This window comes from Indicator indicator, chromosome 29, assembly GCF_027791375.1.
Source record: "Indicator indicator isolate 239-I01 chromosome 29, UM_Iind_1.1, whole genome shotgun sequence".
In the NCBI taxonomy this organism is placed as follows: domain Eukaryota; kingdom Metazoa; phylum Chordata; class Aves; order Piciformes; family Indicatoridae; genus Indicator; species Indicator indicator.
The window spans coordinates 3,714,297-3,734,244 of record NC_072038.1 but is presented as its reverse complement, the minus strand read 5'-3'; the positions used below and the strand labels follow the sequence as shown (position 1 = coordinate 3,734,244).

General features: G+C 49.3%; 2 protein-coding genes across 2 annotated transcripts; both read right to left on the bottom strand.

The window, feature by feature from the left end:
* On the bottom strand, nucleotides 1–2,153 carry ARMC7 (armadillo repeat containing 7). Its single transcript, XM_054393977.1, has 3 exons — nucleotides 2,087–2,153; nucleotides 1,693–1,836; nucleotides 1–338 (listed from the first exon to the last, which is right to left on the bottom strand). Exons 1-3 carry the CDS (start codon nucleotides 2,151–2,153, stop codon nucleotides 1–3), a joined length of 549 nt encoding a protein of 182 aa, XP_054249952.1.
* Nucleotides 2,154–8,434: 6,281 nt separating this feature from the next.
* SLC16A5 (solute carrier family 16 member 5) lies at nucleotides 8,435–16,471 on the bottom strand. Its single transcript, XM_054393990.1, has 4 exons — nucleotides 16,252–16,471; nucleotides 11,598–11,741; nucleotides 9,731–10,597; nucleotides 8,435–8,676 (listed from the first exon to the last, which is right to left on the bottom strand). Exons 1-4 carry the CDS (start codon nucleotides 16,469–16,471, stop codon nucleotides 8,435–8,437), a joined length of 1,473 nt encoding a protein of 490 aa, XP_054249965.1.
* Nucleotides 16,472–19,948: the final 3,477 nt, after the last annotated feature.

The following is a 19,948-nucleotide window of genomic DNA, read 5'->3' as shown; positions in this document are numbered from 1 at the left end:
TCAGTCCTTGGGGAGGGGAATCCCCACCGCTGTGTGTTTGCTTAGATTCCTGGCCTCTTCCACCTGCAGGGGTGTGCAGTAATCCTCCAGGAAGAGGGTTGCCAGGTTGCTTAGCCTTCTGCTGGCTGAGAGGGAGAAGCGGAGCATGCACTCCACCACGGGCAGAGCCGTGGTCTGCTGGCGCGACTGCGGCGTCGTCAGGTACATCAGCGTGGTGACTGCGGACATCACTGTCTCCTCGTTGGAGCTGGACAGGCAGTTGATGATGGGCTCCACCCCGTTGGCCTCCAAGATGTAGTCTTTGTTAGTTTTGTCCAGGCACAGGTTACAAAGGCCACCTGAAAACGGCAAAAGAAAACCTCTGGAACGTCTTCGCTCCGCACCCTGATCGTTTTCATACTGAAGAGTCAAATTCACTGCTGAGCCCTTTTCTTCTAGGGCAGAAACAAGCATCCAGATTTTTTGGGATGTTTGCATTCTTAACCTCTTCCTGGGCAATGTTTTCTCTGTTCTTCCCAGAGATTTTTTTTCCACCAGAACATTCCTCTTCCCATATGTCATTGGAGGGCACTGTTAGTGCTGGATGTAACCTCTGCCACAGAATGAAGAATTCCAGCATGACTTAACCCTAACAGGTTACAGGTCAGCAGTTTACTGCAGGGGTTTTAGAGAATGGAGCTAACAGGGCCAGCCAAGAGGCACTAAATGTTTGAACTTGAAACTTCTAAGATGCAGCCCCAAACCTTAAAAATCAAATATATTTAGTATCATCTAGCGTTAGAATCACTCACAATTACGATCTGGACCCTTAGCTTATGTTCAGGCCACAATCAGTCACCCTAAGACAGTTCCTCAGAGACAAGTGAGCGTTCTAGAAGATTGGTTGTCAACAGCAGAATGGTAACACTGGACCTGTACTTGGTAAAGTTTATGTATGAATGGTTGCTGCTCTAGAGGAGAGATTTCATTCAGAAGTCAGTCATAGTATCATAGATTTGTTTTGGTTGGAAAAGACCTCTAAGATCATCAAGTCCACCCATTGACCTAACACCACCATGGCCATTAAACTGTGTCCCAAAGTGCCATGTCCACACATTTTTTAAACACCTCCAGGGATGGTGACTCCACCACCTCCCGGGGGAGCCTGTTCCAATGCCTGACCACTTCTGCAGGAAAGAAATTTTCCCTAATCTCCTCTGGCACAATTTCAGGTAATTTCCTCTCATCTTCACAATTCAGCTAGTCTTTACTCACAGTCTGAGGGAATAAAATAGATCCTTTCCAGAAAGCATCTTCTTGATGCACAGCAGTTCTATTATAGAGTCATAGAATTGTCAGGGTTGGAAGGAACCTGAAGGATCATCCAGTTCCAACCCCCCTGCTATAGGCAGGGACACCTCACATTAAATCAGGTTGCTCAGAGCCATATCCAGCTTGGCCTTAAAACCCTCCAGGGATGGGACTTATAGCACCTCCCTGGGCAACCTGTTCCAGTGTCTATTAGGATGGAGGGGAGATGCCTACCTCCTAATTCTCTCTCCATGCCACTCATTTGATCAAACAAGACTCTGCCAGCACTGGGTGCAGCACAACCCTCTCGGGATAGGGAGAGTAGCCATCAAAACAAAGCCTCAGCCCCAGCATCCCTTACCCCATCAGCCCCCCATGAGGGTGCTCAGGTGCAGTCCATACCGATTGCAAACTCCACGAGGGTCTCGTTGTCTTCCGTGAGCATATCCAGGAACAGATCCAGGACCTGCAGCTGCCGGAGGTATTCGTAGTTTTTGGGATCGTAGGCAAAGTTGGCCAGGTTTGCCAGGACCTGCTCCTTGGCCTCTGCAACAGAAAATCACAGAACTGTTTCGGCTGGAAATGACCTTTAAGATCATCGAGTCCAACCATTAACCCAGAACTGCCATGCCCACCGCTAAGCTCTCCGCACCGCATCTAGCTGGCTTTTAAATCTCTCCACGGATAGGGACAGCCCTGGGCAGCCTTTTTCAGGGCTTGACGACCCTCCAGAGAAGCATCAAGTGCGTGAGGAAACACAGTCGAAGAGCATCGAGCAGCGGTGCCCGGGGGTTACCTGGGCTGTCCGTCACCTGGAACTCGGTGACGAGCGCCTGCAGGTACTCCAGGCGCCCCAGCTCCATCCCGGCCCCTCAGCGATGCTACGTCCCACGCTCAGCGACTGAACACCCGGTGCCTGTGAGACACCCCCGCTCAGCTCAGCTCTGCCCTCCCCGGGGAACGCTGCGGCAGGTCGGGGCAGTGCTCACGGCGGGGATGCTCCACGGCCGCGTCCTGCGGGGCAGAGAGGAGCCAGTGCCCGCCGCCGCGCCAGGCAAAGCAGGAAGGGCGCCGCGGCCGCCATCTTGTGGGCGTGACGCGGAGGGTCCTTGCTCGCCGCGGGCGGGGATGGGGATGGCGCTGGCGGCTCCTCCTCCTTCTCCGCGGTTCTCCGGTGCCGGGTTCGGGGCTGCCTACCGTGAGGTGGTTGTAGACAGGAAGGCTGCCGTGTGGGGAGTGCCAGCTGGGCTGGGCGTCTTTGGGGTGTTTCAAACCATCGCAGAGCGTGTAGCATGATCGCTGCTAATAAATGAGCGTCTGCGGAGAGTTCGGATGTATTTCGATGTACGGCAACGTTGTGATATTTAAACCCTTTGCTCTGGAAGGGAGCTAGATCTTTCTTCCCTCGCTAGTTATTTGCTTGAATCGTTTCCCCGTGTGTATGTTTGTTTCTGCTCAGTTTCGGTACCGCTGCTCTTCCAAGCTCTCCAGGTTAGTTGTGGTGCTGCTCAGCCTGGACTACCCCCGAGCTACTGCCCAGGCTGTGGCTTTGCTGTCCGGCTGCCAGGACCAGGGGTGAGCCACTGCCAGACCGAGTGGCTTGCTGGGTCTCAGCATTGCCCCCTCTTTGCTGTGGTACGTGCAGATGTTAAAGCCATGGCTGAGGAAGAGCTCTGGAGTAGCAGGGGGCTGGGGAGAGACACTGGAGAAACAAAGCTTTGATCAGTTTCATAGATTCTTAGAATGGTTTGGGTTAGAAGGGACCTTAAAGATCTTGCTGTTCCTACCCCCTTGCCATTGGCAGGGACACTTTACACTAGCCTAGGTTTCCTCAGGACGTCATCCAACCTGGCCTTGAACACCTCCAGGGAGGGGGCATCCCCAACCTTCCTGGGCAACCTGTTCCAATGCTTCATCACCCTCACTGTCAAGAATTTCTTGCTAATACCTAGTCTAAATCTGCCCTCCTCAAGCTTAAATACATTCATTCTTATCCTATCGCTACAAGGCCTTGTAAACAGTCCCTCTCCAGCTTTCTTGTAGGCTCCTTCGTGTACTGGAAGGCTGCTGTAAGGTCTCCCCAGAGCCTTCTTCAACATGGAATTGTAACTCATGGGCAAAAAAAGGACAATGGAAAGAGGTTTCTTGCCTATTATAAAAAGGCAAAAGGATTAGAAGCTGAGGGGATAGGTAAAAAGAGGGTACAATACATGCATGGTAAGATAGGTTACATGGTGGGGAAAAAACATGAAGCCAAGGGGGAGTGGATCAAGCCAGCTGCAGGTAATTCCACCCCAGTTGTGCAATGCCCTGGTCTAAGCACAAAGCAGAGCAGTTACATTATTCTGACCCAGCACAGTTCCACTGAAACCACTGTGATTACAAGCACTGCAAGTGGATTAAATTGTGGTTCTTGCCCTGTAAATATGTAAGGTAAGGGTACATAAATATCATAGACTGGACACACACACTGCAGAAATTTGTGTTGCATTTTATTGAGGCAATTAAATGCATGGGAATTCTTCTGTAGATGAGGTAGGAAACAGGCTGTGAGCAGATGTTGTCTTTTGTATTCTCTCAAAGGCAGCTGATTTTCACATAAAGCAAACTGAACGTGGACTGATCTGCCAAATACTTGGCATGCTTCACAAGCACACTGGGATGATCAGCTCCTACCACACAGCTGGCTGTAGTAAAACACTTGCCCACCACCAACCATGTTAAGTGGAAGGGTGAGCAAAAAAGCTGCACTGGATGCAATGTTACTAAACTATTTGACATTGCAATGATGTGGGAAGACAGAGAATGTGAAAGTATATTTCTGCCTGGTATAAAAGTTAAGACCAGGCCTGTGCTAGCAACTTAAGTCTTACTATAATGCTAAGCTGAAGTCAATGTATACACACACACACACACACACACACGTATATATACATATTTGTGTATATAGATTTGTAGATGTATAGGAAAATGATCAGCACTGTGCTGCAGACTACTTCTGTGTGGCAATGTTTTGTTACTGTATTAACAAATCACTTTCAATGTCTGGCTTTGTAAGTGGTAAGTGTTGACATACTTTAAAGCCACATCTGTCATGACACAGAAAAGTGAATGACTAATGTCAGAAAGCAGAAGAGAAAGCAAACACAGGAGCTAGTCAGTACAAAGAGAAGTGATTAAGGATGCTGGGATTGACTAATAATGGGTGGAAACCACTATTTACAAGAGGAAAAATGTTAATGAGTGCTGTTTGTAAGCAGTGCATCTGTGGTCAGTCAGTATAATTTTGCATGCACAGCTGCAGTAGGAGCTGTGTCCCCTGGAGTGATTTCATAGCAGTGTTTAGGAAAGGCTGGTGCCTGTGCTGGATGAGTTTCAAGTGATGCACCTCCAGGTCACATTATTCAGTGCATGGCAAGGAGTAACCAGGAGAGGAGCACCTGTCCTTGTCCTCCTGGGAGCTGCAAGCTGTGCTCCTTCCACCCTTTTCCTTGCATTGAGCTTAATCGAAGCTTGTTAAAAGATCACGGATTGCACTTACTAGCCAAGCTCTTAATTTAAGAGATTTTGCTCTTCTGAGGTGTTTTAGAGTGGGTAAGTTTAGCTGTGACCTTTCCAGAGGTTTTTATTCACCTTTTTGAAGAATGACACTGGCAGGGATCTGAGGCTTTTTAGGATCATGGTCTTGCAATATCTCAGTGGCAAATGTTCTGTTGCAGGAAGGAGAGGTGCTTGATGCAAAAATGCTTACCTTGCAAGGTTAATGGTATTTTAAATGATAAAGAGAACAGGAAGGAGTAGGAGGGGACTAGGTGAGTGAGGGATATTTATTGCTTCCTCTCTGGGGGGTGTTTAAGGCTGGGTTGGGTGAGTCCTTGATCAGCTGAGACTAGTTGAGAGGCTCATGGTGGATAGGTTGGTGTAGATGATCTCTAAGGTCCTTTCCAATTCTATGATGATGATTCTGGTCAATTTTTGTTGCTCTGCTGGTTCTAAGAGGTTTATAACCTGGCTAAAGTGTTAGTGTTTGTCCACAGTTAAAGCCAGGATTATTTTACTGTCTGTAGGTGTTAAAAAAACTGCTTCAGGGACACTGTGGTTGCTTTGTGAAATGGGGCAACCTGAAGCTAATGAAAGGAGCCTCTATTGCTTTGTTTTTCTTTTGGGCCTCAAGAATTTTAAGGGCTGAGTGTTACTGCTCCTGTATGGTAGCTCTGAGGGGGGGAATGTTTATTATCCTGCAGCACGCTCTGTAAACGTGGTCCCCTCAGTCACACTATACAAAGCTTGTGCTTGAGGCAGCTTGGAGTTCAGGTTGGAAAAAGAGGTAGGAGAGGAGAGCTGTGGAACAGGAGGAGAGGGGAGCAGTTTTCTCTTTAGCTCAGATATCTTAGCTACCTGTGGAAACAGCCTAAAATGTTACCTCTTCTCCCTCCAAGGTTTGTTTCCACCTGTGGTTTGTAGGTTAATTCTAAAGGCTCTGTGGAAAGTCAGCAGGGGAGACAATGCTGTTTTCAGCCAGCTGAAATTCTGTAAGGGCTGTTAGAAGTTTTCAGTCCACAAGTTGAGAAGCACTAAAATCACAGATCTGTGAATTCATTGTTTTTCTTCCCAGAAACATCTCTCTGCCTCTGAAGGCAAGTTACAGTCACCCTGGTGTTGAGTCTGTGAGTCCCAAAAAGCAGTTCTGTGAAGCACTCCCTTAACCCTCTGTACTGAATTACCTTGCACTGTGGTGCACGCTAAGAAGCAGTCAAAACAGATTTCTTTGCCATGGTGTGGGAGGAACTGATTTCTGTGTAGGAGCTCTGAGCTCAGCTCCAGTTGGTATTTTTTCCCCCCTCCATCATGTCTTGCAAGCATGCCTTAGACTATACATTTCCTTGCTTGTGAGCCAGCTGGGGCTGAAACACTGCAGACAGAGCAGTTGGCTCCACACAGGAGCTGCATCTTATTGTTCCTTCAACTAACCTTTGTTTTCCTGTGATCAATTTTGATCACTCGTAGCTTACACCTTATCTTGCCTGCCTTGCCCAGGGCTTTTGTAGGAATTGGGAGGATTTGGGACAATAGGATCACATGTTTCTGGAAGAAGACAAATAGGGGATGTAGCAAGGTGCACAGAATTTAAAATGTAGGAATTACAGGGAAAAAAAAAAAACAAGACACAATCTGTTCAACTGGTTTATTTGCAATAATTAGAAGAGGTTTGGATCTTGATCCCTTTTTGTTGTGGGTTTTTTTTGTGTGTGTGTGTTGTGGTGGTGGCTTTGTTTTGTTGGGTTTTATTAGTTTGATTTAAAACTCTGTTTGTTTTATTTGGGTTTGGTTGTTGTTTGTTTGTCTTTTTCCTAGGAACACACAGCAGTCATTGTTCTGATAATCTGAGAAGCACCAGTCCCTGCTTACTTCATAGTTATGGTCCATGTCAGCATTACAGAAGATAATAAACACATGTGATGAGAGATGAGGTATGTCTGCCACTAGTTACCTTATTTAAGTATATGTTTGAACAGGCAATGCAAAGCCTACAGGTTCAGTAATCCTAGAGCAGTACTGAAGAAGACACTGAGCTGTGGAAGCAGGAACCCTTCTGAAGGGTTGATACCTTCCCTACTGTGAAGCCAGCTCTGAAAACCTTGGAATAATTTTTTTTTTTCCCCCCAGTGGTGTCATCCAGTGTGGCTATTTTCACTTGGTTTGTTTGTTTTGTCTGGGGGAACCCACAGCTCTGATGAAAGCTGTGGTTGTGTTGCTGGGAATTTGATATAACAGTTTTCAAGACAAGCACTGCCCTGGAGTTGAAAGCTGTTGCTTCTTCCATTTCACTCCCATTCGATGCTTCCACCTTTCTGAGGCTTCTAATGTTTTGAGTAATCTTTATCTGCAGTGCTTTGGGAGCTGCTATCTGCTTCTGGAATGATACAGAATGATGCTGAGGGAGGCTAGAGGCTGATGCAGCCGTCTGCTTGGTACTTAGAAGGGTAACTCCCAGGAGTGCAGCAAGAAAAGCCAAGGCTGCATGGATTTGAAAGTCAGCAGTGCTGACTTTTCTCGGTAGGCTTTTCCCCATGGATTTCTGAGAGAGTTTTACTCACAAGAAATGTAAGTTCTGTTTGTGCAAACTTCTCTCTAATGAGAATGCTGTTGTAATTAAGTCTCAGAGTTTAAAGAACTACGTTTATTTACAGAAGGTGATACTGCAGGGGCTTTGAATTTGGCCCTATGTAAGGATGCCTACACTTATTTTTAGGGCTAGTGACATCTTTGCTGCCCACACCCTGCAAAAATGGGGTCCAGGTAAAGCTGTAAAGAAGTATAATTTCCCAAGCCATGAAAGCACTGTTATGATATGTCAAGAAGCTCTTGAGATATCACTAGTTACACAAAGCTGGCATGCTGAGGTTTGCTGTTTTGTTTTGTTTTGTTTTTCCTTTTAATGCTCTGGAGATGAACCTTGGAGGCTTTGAAAAAGTCCTTGGCATGAAGAACTCATGTATATACTTCATAGCAGAAGATATTTGATGATACTAGAGACTTGGCTGAGTTCTGCATCCCATGCAGCAGCCTCCATAGAATAGAAATGTGGAAAATAATGACACACTTCCCATGGGAGGTGTTTGTCCTGCCACCACCACCGCTGTGGGAAGCAACCAGGACGCTTTCCGCAAGTCTGCACCAAAATTGCACGTTGGGAGGAGGCAAATAATACTTCTCTGTGAAAGCACTGCCCCTGTGCATGGCCACCCACACACATTGTGCAGTGCTACCAGCTGCAATGTGCCTGTGAAGCTCCAGTGACTCCTTAAAGGCTCTGACTCAAAGCAGTGGAAGCGACACAGCCTTTGTGTCGCAGCACTGCCGAGCGCGGCTGGTATCCCGCGGTTCGCTGCAGGCAGCATGGTTCTCTTTGTCCTTTGGCTCTCTGGCTGGCCCTGGGTTCTGGGCTCAGCCTGTGGTCTGGATCCCTCACATAGAGTCTGCCAAGGCCCCACGGGGTGCAAGTGCAGGGCAGAAGGATGCCGACAGCCGTGGAAGGCAGACTCTTGTTTCCTCGTCTGCCGTCGGTGCTGGGCCTTGGGTAGCTTTGTGCAGGCCACGTAACTGTTTGTGTTCCTCTTGGGTTTTCTGCTTTCCTTTCTTGTCATATGCTTGTGGTGCACACCACTGCTGGAGGGGGTTGACTTTCAGGCTGTGGTTGAGTTGGCACTTCACTGTATTGATATCTGGAGGAATCATCCAAAGGTATTTTCGAAGCCTCTTTTGATTTGTTTTTTTTTTCCAGCATGCAGAAGCTGATTCCCATGAACAAGGCAGCTGATATCTGGAAGAAACTGGAGGCGTAGAAGACATAGTGGAAATCACTAGTTATGTCTACCAGGAGACCTGAAAGAGAAGCCATGGGTTTAGTCAAAAGAGAAGATGCTGGTGAAGGACTTTTTAGGGTGTCAGGTAGTGATAGGACTGGGGGGAATGGAGCAAAACTAGAAATGGGTAGATTCAGATTGGATATTAGGAAGAAATCCTTCAACATGAGGGTGGGGAGACACTGGAACAGGTTGCCCAGGGAGCTGGTAGAAGCCTCATCCCTGGAGGCTTTTAAGGCTGGGCTCTGAGCAACCTTGCTATAGTGTGAGGTGTCCCTACCCATGGCAGGGGGGTTGGAGCTGAATGACCCTTGAGCTCCCTTCCAACCCTGACAATTCTATGGTTCTACCTCCTTTCTTGTCTCCAGAGAAAAATCAACACGCTCTCTACCTCAGAAAGAAGAGTGAACAGAACCTTTTACTCTAAGACTCTTGAATAATGTAGGAGTGTTAATAATTCTGATCACAGTTAATTTGTTTAATGGGATGTTCACAAGTCCTTGAGACTTCACAGAGAAAACAATGCAAAGTGGCAAAGCAGTGAAAAGAGTGCACAGACAGGGAGGTCCCACCACAGTAATTTGTGTCTTGCTGGAGAAAAGCTCTCATGTCTCCCCCACTAGCAAGCTGCCTGCCAAGTGGGTCATTTCTTCACTGTCTGCTATGGCTGCAGTGACACTTGGGCAGCTGCAGGAATGATTCTCCTTCAGCTTTAAGAAGGAGCTGATTGTTCCTTTCTGAGTCTCCTTTTTATATAGCTCCCTATGCATAACTCACCTGCCTGCCCGGGTTTGGAAACACCCCTTACTGAATCACAGAATGGTCCAGGCTGAAAGGGACCTCCAAAGGTCACCCAGTCTGACCTGCCCACAGTCAGCAGGGACATCCCCAACTAGATCAGGTTGCCCAGAGCCTTGTTGAATATCTCCAGGGAAGAGGCCTCAACCACCTCCCTGTGCAACCAGCTCCAGTGTTCCACCACCCTCACCACAGCAAAGAACTTCTTCCTGATGCTCCCAAACACGTCACCTGTGTCTAAACGACTGATTTCCCCCCCAGCCCGCTTCTCTCACCTGTGAGAGGGGGGCCGATGAGGAGAGTGATGCTCTCCAGGATGGTGAAGAGCCCGAGAGCGCTGGAGAACCTCTCCATCTCCACCACGTCCATCAGCACCTGGAAGGTGAGCGCCCCGACGCCGCTCATGGCGACGCTGAGGATGATGCAGTAGGTGATGAGCACACTGAACTCGGCCGAGACGACGCAGATGAAGTTGCTCAGCCCGCAGAGGAGCACGGCCAGGCTGAAGAGGTAGATGCGCCTGCCGGTGAAGACTCTGTGCCCCGAGAGCAGCCCCGTGAAGGGCCGGATGAAGATGTTGATCAGCCCAATGATGGAGATGAGCAGGGCCGCCCTGCGTTCCTCCACTCCGTTCTGGATGGCGTAAGGCACCAGGTAGAGGTGGGGTAACGTGAATCCCATCATCGTCCAAACCACTCCGATGGTGTAAATCTGGTAACCTTTGTTCTGACAGAAGATGTCAAAAGCCAGGTACTTCTGCAGGGCCTGGAAGCATGCAGCCCCCCTGCTGGGCTGCTGCACCTCGGGGTGGGGAGAAGATGCTCCGTTGGACAGCTGTGCTGCTTCTGTGCTTCCCCCTGGCTCCGTATCGGGCGTGGGGGGCTGTGGTATCGACTCTGAGGCAAGCTGAAGTGGTCTCATGATGGCTCCACAAACACAACAGTTCAGTAGTACTCCTCCAAAGATAAGGAAAGTGTTTCTCCAGCCCATGTCATCCAGCAAGTACTGAGACAGCAGTGGCCACAGAGTGAAGCCAAGAGAGACGCCAGTGGATGCCACGGCGTTGGCCAGAGCTCTCCACCGTACAAAGTAGCTGCCCAGGGCAGTTATTCCTGCCTGGAAGCTGAAACAGGATCCCAGACCTAAAGGTAAGAAGGAAAGAGAAAATGGCAGTGCACGATCCCTCTGCATCATCTTAAAGGATGAAAAGAGCCCACGGTGTACCCAGGGATGACTTCATCTGCCCCTGAAGTGTTTCCTCACCTGCCCAGCTGCACAACACCCAGTGATTAGCACTCAGAAACCCCCACACAAGGGATGAAGAAAGATGCTGTGCATAAATTCAGCTACCTGTGCTCTTGGGTGTACTAAAAACACTGATCTGAGCTGACATTTGTCTGGGACACACTGCCATTCCCAAAACTGTTATGGAATTGGACATTAAAAAAACCTTGGGTTTTATAGCACATGCAACAAACCAGAGCTGCTTCCTGGCACTTTCATCAGGGCTCAGGGAGTTTTTCCTCTATGCAGTGGGCACAGCTTAGCTTGGAAGAGCCAAAGTGACCTGGCTGAAGAAATTGATTTGTTTGTGTTAGAAAAGAGCAAGAGTTGAACAAGAACAGCCACACAGGAGAAATATTTGGAAAGGAAAAGTTCCCATCTGTTACTGCTGTTCAAAACCAACAGGTTCTTTTGTTAGAAAAGGATGACTCCATATTTCTCCAGACTGGGAGTGGTGAAATACAAATCCAGGGAGCTTGGGAAGGATGTTGTCCCAACACATTATGTTCCAAGATTGGAAAAAAAAAAAACCTCCCTCCCTTCTTAAGAAGACAAAAGGCTGAGAAGCTACTAAAAAGAACAGACATCTTTGCTCTCCATGTTGCCCTCTGGAGACCTGTAGCATTTTCCAGAGAGAAGCCCCTCCAAGGTGAGCTTGGCTGGATGAGGTGTGTGTGAAAGGGGTGTGAAGGGCAGGTCTAGCTGCTGTAGGGTTCCCACTGCGCTGTGGGGCTTTTGGTTTGTCCTAATTCACGAGTGAATGGAAAAAACGTGAGCACTGAGACAAGACTCCTACCATCTGCCATCTCTGAAGACAAACCCAGCAGCTGGGTTTTCTGCCCTTTCTTTGGCACTTACCAGTGATGAAGCCAGCTGTTATGTAGAGCTGGCTGATGGACTTGCAGAAGGAGCTGGACACCATGCCCACGCTGCTGAGCAGCCCACCCAGCATCACTGCGAACCTGCAGCCAAATTGCTTCACCAAGATGCTGCAGAGGGGCCCTGGAAGCAGAGAAGCAAAAGGGAAGCAGTTAGGGAGGAAGGAACTGGTTTGTGCCTGCTGGACTACTGCAGTTGTCAGGTGATTGAGTCTAGAGGCCCTGAGGATTGTCCCAGCAGCATAATGTAGTGGAGGAGCCAGAAGATCTGTCCCCTGATCCTCCCAAGTGTGTGGTCAACTTGTTAGGCTGAAGGGAAGGCTCCTGTGCTTACCTTGGGGTTTGGACATTAGGTAGGCTTTCCAAGCTTCCCTGTGATGGATTTTAGTTAAAACTCTTGGAAATTGAATGGAAGAAGGACCTTCAACTACAATTCTGTCCTCACACGATATAAATTCTGGGAATGATCTGATAAAGCAGAGGGCTTGCATTTCTGTGCCTCCAAGTCAGAAATGTTAAGCAGGGAGATACCTCTGTTGGAATATTTCCAGTCTCATTTCACTGCTTTTCAAAGATCCTGCCACAGGACCTCCCAAACTGCCCTTGGTGTCCCACTCCCTAGGTGAAACTCCCTGCAAGAGGAGGCTGGCTGTCTCTGAACTAGGTTAAGGGTGGGAGAAAAGTTGACATCACTGAGGGAGGATTATTTGAAAGCAGACAGGGAGGTGTAGTTGTGTCTGCATGGGAATCAAGCTAAGCTTCAGGCAGCAGCATCCAAGCTGCAGCTTGTGCAGTCTTACAGCTGTCCTGCAAGTCCTCTTCCCTGGGAAAATAATCAGATGTTATTGACAGCACAGCCCTTTGCACATGCCTGTCCTGGCACACCTGCCAGGGTGGGGAGGGTTAGCTGGCTCCACTTCCACAAACATCACAGAAGGGGAAATAAGACCTGGGTGGTTCCAATGGACCAGAGCCTGGCTCTGCCCTTGCTGGGCCGAAGCCTGTGTTTTATTGTGTACCTACATTTCTGGCAGGCTTCACTAGGGAAGAGTCACATTGCCTCATCAGAAAAAGCAATGAACAGAATCACAGAACTGTTGAGGTTGGAAGAGACCTCTGAGATCAAGTCCAATCACTCCCCTAGAGCTGACAACCTCACCACTACTGCTAAGCCACTGCCACTAACCCATGACCCTCAGCACCACATCCACCCAGTCACAGACAGCCCTGCCTCTAACAGAGGCATGGAGATGTGTGTTTGAGGTCAGTTAATTCTTTAGTTTTCACAGGCCTTTGGTGAATTCCATGAGATTGTGGTAAATTATCAATTTGTTAATGTCATTTAGCACATTTTGGGATAGGAAAGGATTAATTCAGACCTCCAGGACCATCGGTGGGAAACGCACTTCTCTCTGCATGCTCTGACAAAGGAAGGCTCTGAAGGTAGAGTTTCTTTTCACAGAACCACAGAATGTTAGGGCTTGGAATGGACCTCAAAGATCATCCAGACCAGCCCCCCTCCCAGAGCAGGATCACCCAGGGCAGGTCACACAGGAATGCATCCAGGTGGGTTTTGAATGTCTCCAGCGAAGGAGACTCCATAACCTCTCTGGGCAGCCTGTTCCAGGGCTCTGTCACCCTCACAGTGAAAAAGTTTTTCCTTATCTTCACGTGGAAACTCCTCTGCTCCAGCTGCTCCCTTGGCCCTCCTCCAAGCTAAAGAGCCTCAGCTCCCTCAGCCTTTCCTCAGCAGGGAGATGCTCCACTCCTTTCAGCATCTTTGTGGCTCTGTGCTGGACTCTCTCAAGCAGTTCCCTGAGGTCCTCATTGAACTGAGGGCCCCAGAACTGGACACGGTATTCCTGATGCAGCCTCTTTCCCTATTCTTTTGAGGATCCTCAAGGTTTTCCAGGCTTTATTCTTCTTTTCCCTCCTCTGACCACTTACAGTTATATAAGCGATTGCAACAAGTGTAGGGAAAATAACCTGTGGCATATTTGTGACCTAAACCAATGTCTGGTTTGAAATAAAATCTACATAGCCAATGGAACATTATTAAAATGAGGAGTGCAGCTGCCTGGATTTTGATCTGATTTTCACCTCAGACTTCAACTGGCCTTCAGCAAACTGCCAGCTGGGTTATTTTTCCCTCCTGCTGAAGACAACGAGGGGTGGCATTACTGTTTAACCCACCCAAGCAGCCATCAGTTATAAATGGAACACTTCAAAGTAATGAGATTGGCAATAAAAATCATAAAGGTTTTTCATTGCTTGTTCCCGTTAACTTGATTTTTTTTTTTTTGGTTGTTTTTTTTTTAGGTTTCAAACATTCTCTCTCACTTGCCTGGAGCTTTTGTGCTTTCCTTTGTGAAAAAAAAAAAAAATCATACCAACCAAATGCTGCCTTTGGAGGAGTGTGAGTCCAGAGAGTTATGTGTGTCTGAACGTTTGGGAGCAGGAACCTGTAAGGGCTTGAACTCCTTTTCTGGAGATAGCAGTGGGGTCCCTGAGGTCATTCAAATGCTTCTTGGAACAAAATGATCATTAATTGCTTTTAACAGGAAACAGAGCACAGGTAATGAGATCTCTTTGGCTTGCTAAGGTAAAAGCCATTGTTTGAACTGTGCCCTTCCCTGCTTCCTGCCATATCTCTGCTCAGGTGAGCTTAGCTCTCTGCGTGTGGACCTTCTCCCTGCACTCACCACTCTTGGAACACATTGCTCTCTCCTGCTCTCTTTCTCTCTCTTCCTCTTTAACCATTTTTGCAACCAATATAGGGTTTAACCCCTTTAGTTCCCCTGGATTGAAAAGAATAAAGGAGAAGAAAAGAGAGAAGCACCTTGAAGAGGCACTGGTGGCATAGCAGAATTGTCATTTTTGGATAAGGTTTAAGCAGATGGTGATGGCTGGAGCCAGAGACCCTGAATCAAAGAGAGCTTGGCACACTGCAAAGGAGGTCAGAAGTTGCAGCAAAAGTCCTACATGCTTGGCCTGAGAGGAAGCCTTTTATCTTGGTTTTGTTGGGGTTTTTTTCTTCCTGGTTTATGGCTGAGTTACTCCTGCCTCATGCTACTGGGGGCCAAGAGCAAACACTCTGCTGTAACAGCTTGCAGGAGGGCACACAACTGGCAAGCAAAGAAACAACTCCCTTGTAACTCAGTGGCTGTGCCCTGGCAAATCCTGTTGGTGAGCAGAGCAAATGTGAGGCTGTTCTTGCCCCATCTGATTTATAACTGTTTGGTCTATTTATTGGCTCTCTTCATGTTTTCTTTTACTCCATTAAAGGAGATTGGTATTTGGTTGGTATTTCCCTGTGGATACTGCCAGACTTGTCTTTCCTGGACATGTGGGGACCAAGCTGCTTCTGAGACCATTTCCAAGAGCTAGCAGGTCCCATTTGGCTTCTTCCTAACCACAGCAGGACCACAGGGGATGGAAGGCAGCACAGGGACTGCCCAGCAGCTTCCAAATCCAAAGCCTCAAGAGCACTGCTCTGTTTCTGCTGACTTGCAGTGATAACTCCTCCTCTTGTTGCTTCCCTTGATATCTCTTAACAATCTGCACCTTGCAATTCTGGACCAAACTGCATCTCCTAAGGTGCAAACTCTCTCTCTCTCTCCCACGTCAGATGGCTGGAAGCCAAGTCCTGCACAGGAAAGACTGAGCTTGCCACACAATCTTCACATCAAGCATGAGTCAGGGCTCTGCTGGGGTTTTTTTTCCCCCTTCATACTGTGTCACCTTTCACCAGTATTGGAAAGGGGCAGGTATGAAGTCAGGGAGCAGCTCAGGTGCGTGGGTGTCACATGGGTGTTTGGCTTCTGTTGCCTAGGGGGGCTTTGGGTTTAATCAAACAAGCATGGGAACTGCATCTGGGAAGTGGGAATTCCACACACTGGGAAGTCCTTGAGCTGCTGGGGATTTGTTTTTCTCTTCTGTGCAGAAATACCCTTCTGAGGATCCTGAGAGCCCTGTCGTGTGCAGCTCCCACGTTTTCTGTGGGAGATAAAGCAGGGATTCACTCCACTGTTCACAAAGCACAGCCCTCCTTCCACCTGGAGGGTGCCACCTGACCCACATTCTGCCTTAATCCAGCTATGCTCAAGTCCACCCTGATGCCTGCTTGGGTGTGCATTCTGTGCCACCGCCCAAGGAGTTGCTTTATCACCCTGCCTCAGCAGGCAGCCTGGAGGAGCTTGGATTTTGGCATCTTTTCAGCTGTGAAGAACACAGTCACCATGTGGCACATGGAAAGAGATGTGCTCTCGTGGACAGAAGATGAATCAAGAAAGAACCCAAGGTCCAGTGCTGCCTGCCAGCTTATTCAAAAAACTGCTAGGGGCAATAATTATGTTCTCACTGGTCTGGAGAAGCTGGGCTTGAGGAAGGGATTCACCTCCTTTGACCAAGGGTCTTGGCTGTCTCTTAGAGCGGCAAAAGGGATCTTGGTGTCTGTGAACACTTCTCTTTGGACTATGTGGGCTGGGAGATGCTGTGCACTGCTGTCCAGCCAGTCTGCTCAGACCTCCCAGTCCCTTCCACCATCTGCCTTAACGAAAGATTCCATTATGGCCCCTCCTCAGCAGCACAGCCACAGGAGATGAGAGAGGGCATCCCCCTGGGCTCTTACTTACCACCTCCGTGCAGCACAGCCACCATGATGGATGGGAACCACGATGTCTCACTGTTGCTGGCCTGGAACTCATGCTGGAGGTCCTTGAAGAAGACACCAATGCAGGAAGGGTAGCCCAGCGTCAGTCCCTGCAGCAGCACTGCAGCAAACAGGACCATCCATGCCCATCCTTTGTCCTGGGACTTGGCAGCTTTGCATGCTGCTGCTCCTCCTTGGGACATGATGGCTTCTTTCTGGGGAAGGGAGAGCAGCTACCATGCAACCCTCAGCCCAGCCAATGGACCTGCACAGGAGAGCTGATGGTATTCCTGAGGTTCAGAGGCACCAGCGTGTCCCACACCTTTTGCAGCTGACACTCTAGACTTCTTGCTCTGCATATCTTCTAGCACCTCCCTTCCTTCTCACTACAGGATCCTGGCAACAGATTGCTTGAGAAAACTGCCTTCCCCTTTTATATTTCACAAGCCTCTGACCATAGCCAGGTACAGAACAGGACCACACCTCCTCTGAGGTGAATTGGCCTTACCTAGGTCCCGCCCTTATTTTCCCTTTCACCTGCTTTCATCGTATGGAGTCCCCTTGGTGGCAATTGCTAAGGTCACGCTTAGAAGAGAAAGAAAATCTCTGCAACTAGCAGGAAAATCAGAAATGCCTAAAGCCTGCACGTTGCAGCTGAGCTCGGTGTGAACCCCCCAGGAAAACTGCACCTACCTACAAAGTGCTAGTGGTCAAACCCCACTTTTACAGCCATTAATTAATTAGGCTCTGTTGATCACAGGTAGGCTTTTGCTTTAGCTCTAGAGCTTCTTCTGAGGGATTCCTGTTTAGAAAGGAGCAGCAGCAAGAAACATACAGCAACAGCATTCCCCATCCTCTCCACATGAATAAACATGCATTTAAAAAAAAGAGAAAAATCTTTAGCAGCTGGATGAGCTCAGATAAAGTGGCCATAGGGTCAGAGCAGAGCACAGTATTGATTTAACACACACACACACAGACAAAAAAAAAAAAATGGTTGGGGTCTCCCTCAAACAACATTTGAGTTTTGTGGGCAGCTTTGAAAACGAGCAATGGGTTGGGTTTGCTCCAGTGTTGCCCTGGTGGGCAGAAAGTTAGTTCCATACCTCAGGCTGAGACTGGATTGGGTCAAACGAAGGGTAAGGAGAGGGCTGGAGGCTCATCCGTCCCCTGGGTGCGCAGCCTGCTCAGCTCATGGCCCACGGGGTAGAGCCTTCTGCTTCAGTAGCGACTGAAAGCTTTGATGAAGTCTTCGGCAATATTCACCCAGGCATCACTTCTGTAAACAGGGCTCTTATCCTGGCTGGCTCCCAGCCAAAACAAAAGAAAAAGGGGGGGGGGGGGGGGGAAAGGCTGGGAGCAGAGGGGGCCCCCCGTGGGAAGGGGCTCTGAGATGCAAATCACGGTGGTGGTGCTCAGCACACTTTAATCCTTTGTCCACTTCAGCTGGGCGCAGATAATGCAACTAATTCAAGTGCTTGTCTCTCTGGTGTGAATTAGCTGGAGGACAGCCTGAAACCTCTCTCCCCGGCAACAGCAAACCTGCAAAAAAAAGGCAGAAGCACAGCTCCCCTCCGTTCCCAGCTGCCCAGGCCAGCTCCAGTTTGTCCAGCAGAAGATTTCTGGCTTCCCTCGCGTCTCCTTCTGCGCCTGCTCGCCAGGGAGGACTCTCCAGTGGGGCTGCAGACCCCAAGGCTTCCATCCACGTTCTGCCCCTGGCTGTAGGACTCCTCTTCCCCTGGGCAGCCTGACCTGCACAGTTGCTGCAAAGCCCTGGAGATGTGCTGCCAAGATCCACAGGGCCTCCTCGCTGCCTTCTGCCTGTATAAAGGTAAAGGAACAAGTTTGTTCCAGCACTGGCTTGGCCATCTTGTGCCACAAACCCTTGGTTTAACCCTTTCCTACAAGAAAGCTGGGAAGGGACTTTTTAGGGTGTCAAGTAATGATAGGACTGGGGGGGAAGTGGAACAAATCTAGAAGTGGGTAGATTCAGATTGGATGTTAGGAAGAAATTCTTCACCATGAGGGTGGGGAGACACTGGAACAGGTTGCCCAGGGAGGTGGTGGAAGCCTCATCCCTGGAGGTGTTTAAGGCCAGGCTGGATGTGGCTGTGAGCAACCTGCTGTAGTGTGAGGTGTCCCTGCCCATGGCAGGGGGGTTGGAACTGGATGAGCATTGAGGTCCCTTCCAACCCTAGCAATTCTGTGATTCTGGGACTCTGTGATTCCCAGGCTAACCACAGAGGATGGGGGGTGCAAGCATGGTGGGCTGGGGTGTGGTTTTGTGCTCCTGTGGGTTTGATGTTGTCAGACAACCTGCTCCGGATGTCAAGCTGTGAACAGGAGAGACCAGAGATCTCCAGACCCCAGGCAGGTTTTCACACACAGGTGAGCAGCTCCTGTTAATGGCATTGGGAACAGGACTGAAGGTCAAAGCAAGAGCCACACCTGGGTGCCTATGGTGCTTTTATTGGGAGCAGATGAACCAGAGCAAAGGTGCTTCCCTCTATCCAGCTTGTGCAATGCCTGGGCACACAGGATGCCCTGGATGGACAAGGGAGAGCACAGTCTGTCTTCACAGCCCTGTGAACTCTCTGACCTGATCAGCTAATTCTGTCTCATTCATGTCTGAGCACTGTTTCTGCTTCTCCCAGTGAGCCCCAAGACACCAGCATTCAAGCCTCCTTGGATGTCCCTCCCTGTGACAGAGGAACCCTAGCAGTTGTTTATGGCAGCAGAGCAGGAGTGCTCACACAGTGATTCTCCCTGCTTCTTCTGTGCCTCAGTTTCCCTCAGTTGTGATGGAGGACAAGCAGCTGCTGGGGTGAGGGTTGCTGGCTGCTCCCCACAAGGGCAGGCAGCCCTTTGTGCTGTGAAACACAAGGGTCTGGGACATTCATGTAGCTCACCTCCTAGGAAGAGGTTTGTGTTTAGCCTGCAGGTATCTCTATATTGTCCTCAGTAAGAGCTTGTAGCTTCTCTGTGGGGAGAGCAGCAGCCCACTCCTCCTCTAGAGCCACTCAGGGCTTGTGCCTTCTCCTTGGGGAGAGGAGCAGCCCACTCCTCCTCTAGAGCCACTCAGGGCTTGTGCCTTCTCCTTGGGGAGAGGAGCAGCCCACTCCTCCTCTAGAGCCACTCAGGGCTTGTGCCTTCTCCTTGGGGAGAGGAGCAGCCCACTCCTCCTCTAGAGCCACTCAGGGCTTGTGCCTTCTCCTTGGGGAGAGGAGCAGCCCACTCCTCCTCTAGAGCCACTCAGGGCTTGTGCCTTCTCCATAGGGAGAGGAGCAGCCCACTCCTCCTCTAGAGCCACTCAGGGCTTGTGCCTTCTCCATAGGGAGAGGAGCAGCCCACTCCTCCTCTAGAGCCATTCAGGATGGAGACTCAGCAGCAGGGTCCAGTGGGGAAGTCAGGAGTGTGGCTGGGGGTGGGGAAGCAGAATCACTGCCCCCAGCAATGGTGTTCAGGCACTGGTGGATGCCTGTGGCTTGGGAGCAGGGATGGAAGTGGGGAGGGAAGTTTCTTGTCCATGGTAGGTTTGGTGTCTGCATGCTGCTAGCCCAGCCCTGGTGTGTGCTGGACGTGTTTTATCAGAGTGTAAAATGAGATGCATGGACAGAAGTGAGATGTTTACTGTAAACTCTTGTGGGGTGACAGACTGCTTTTGGGGGTGCCTGGCTGGC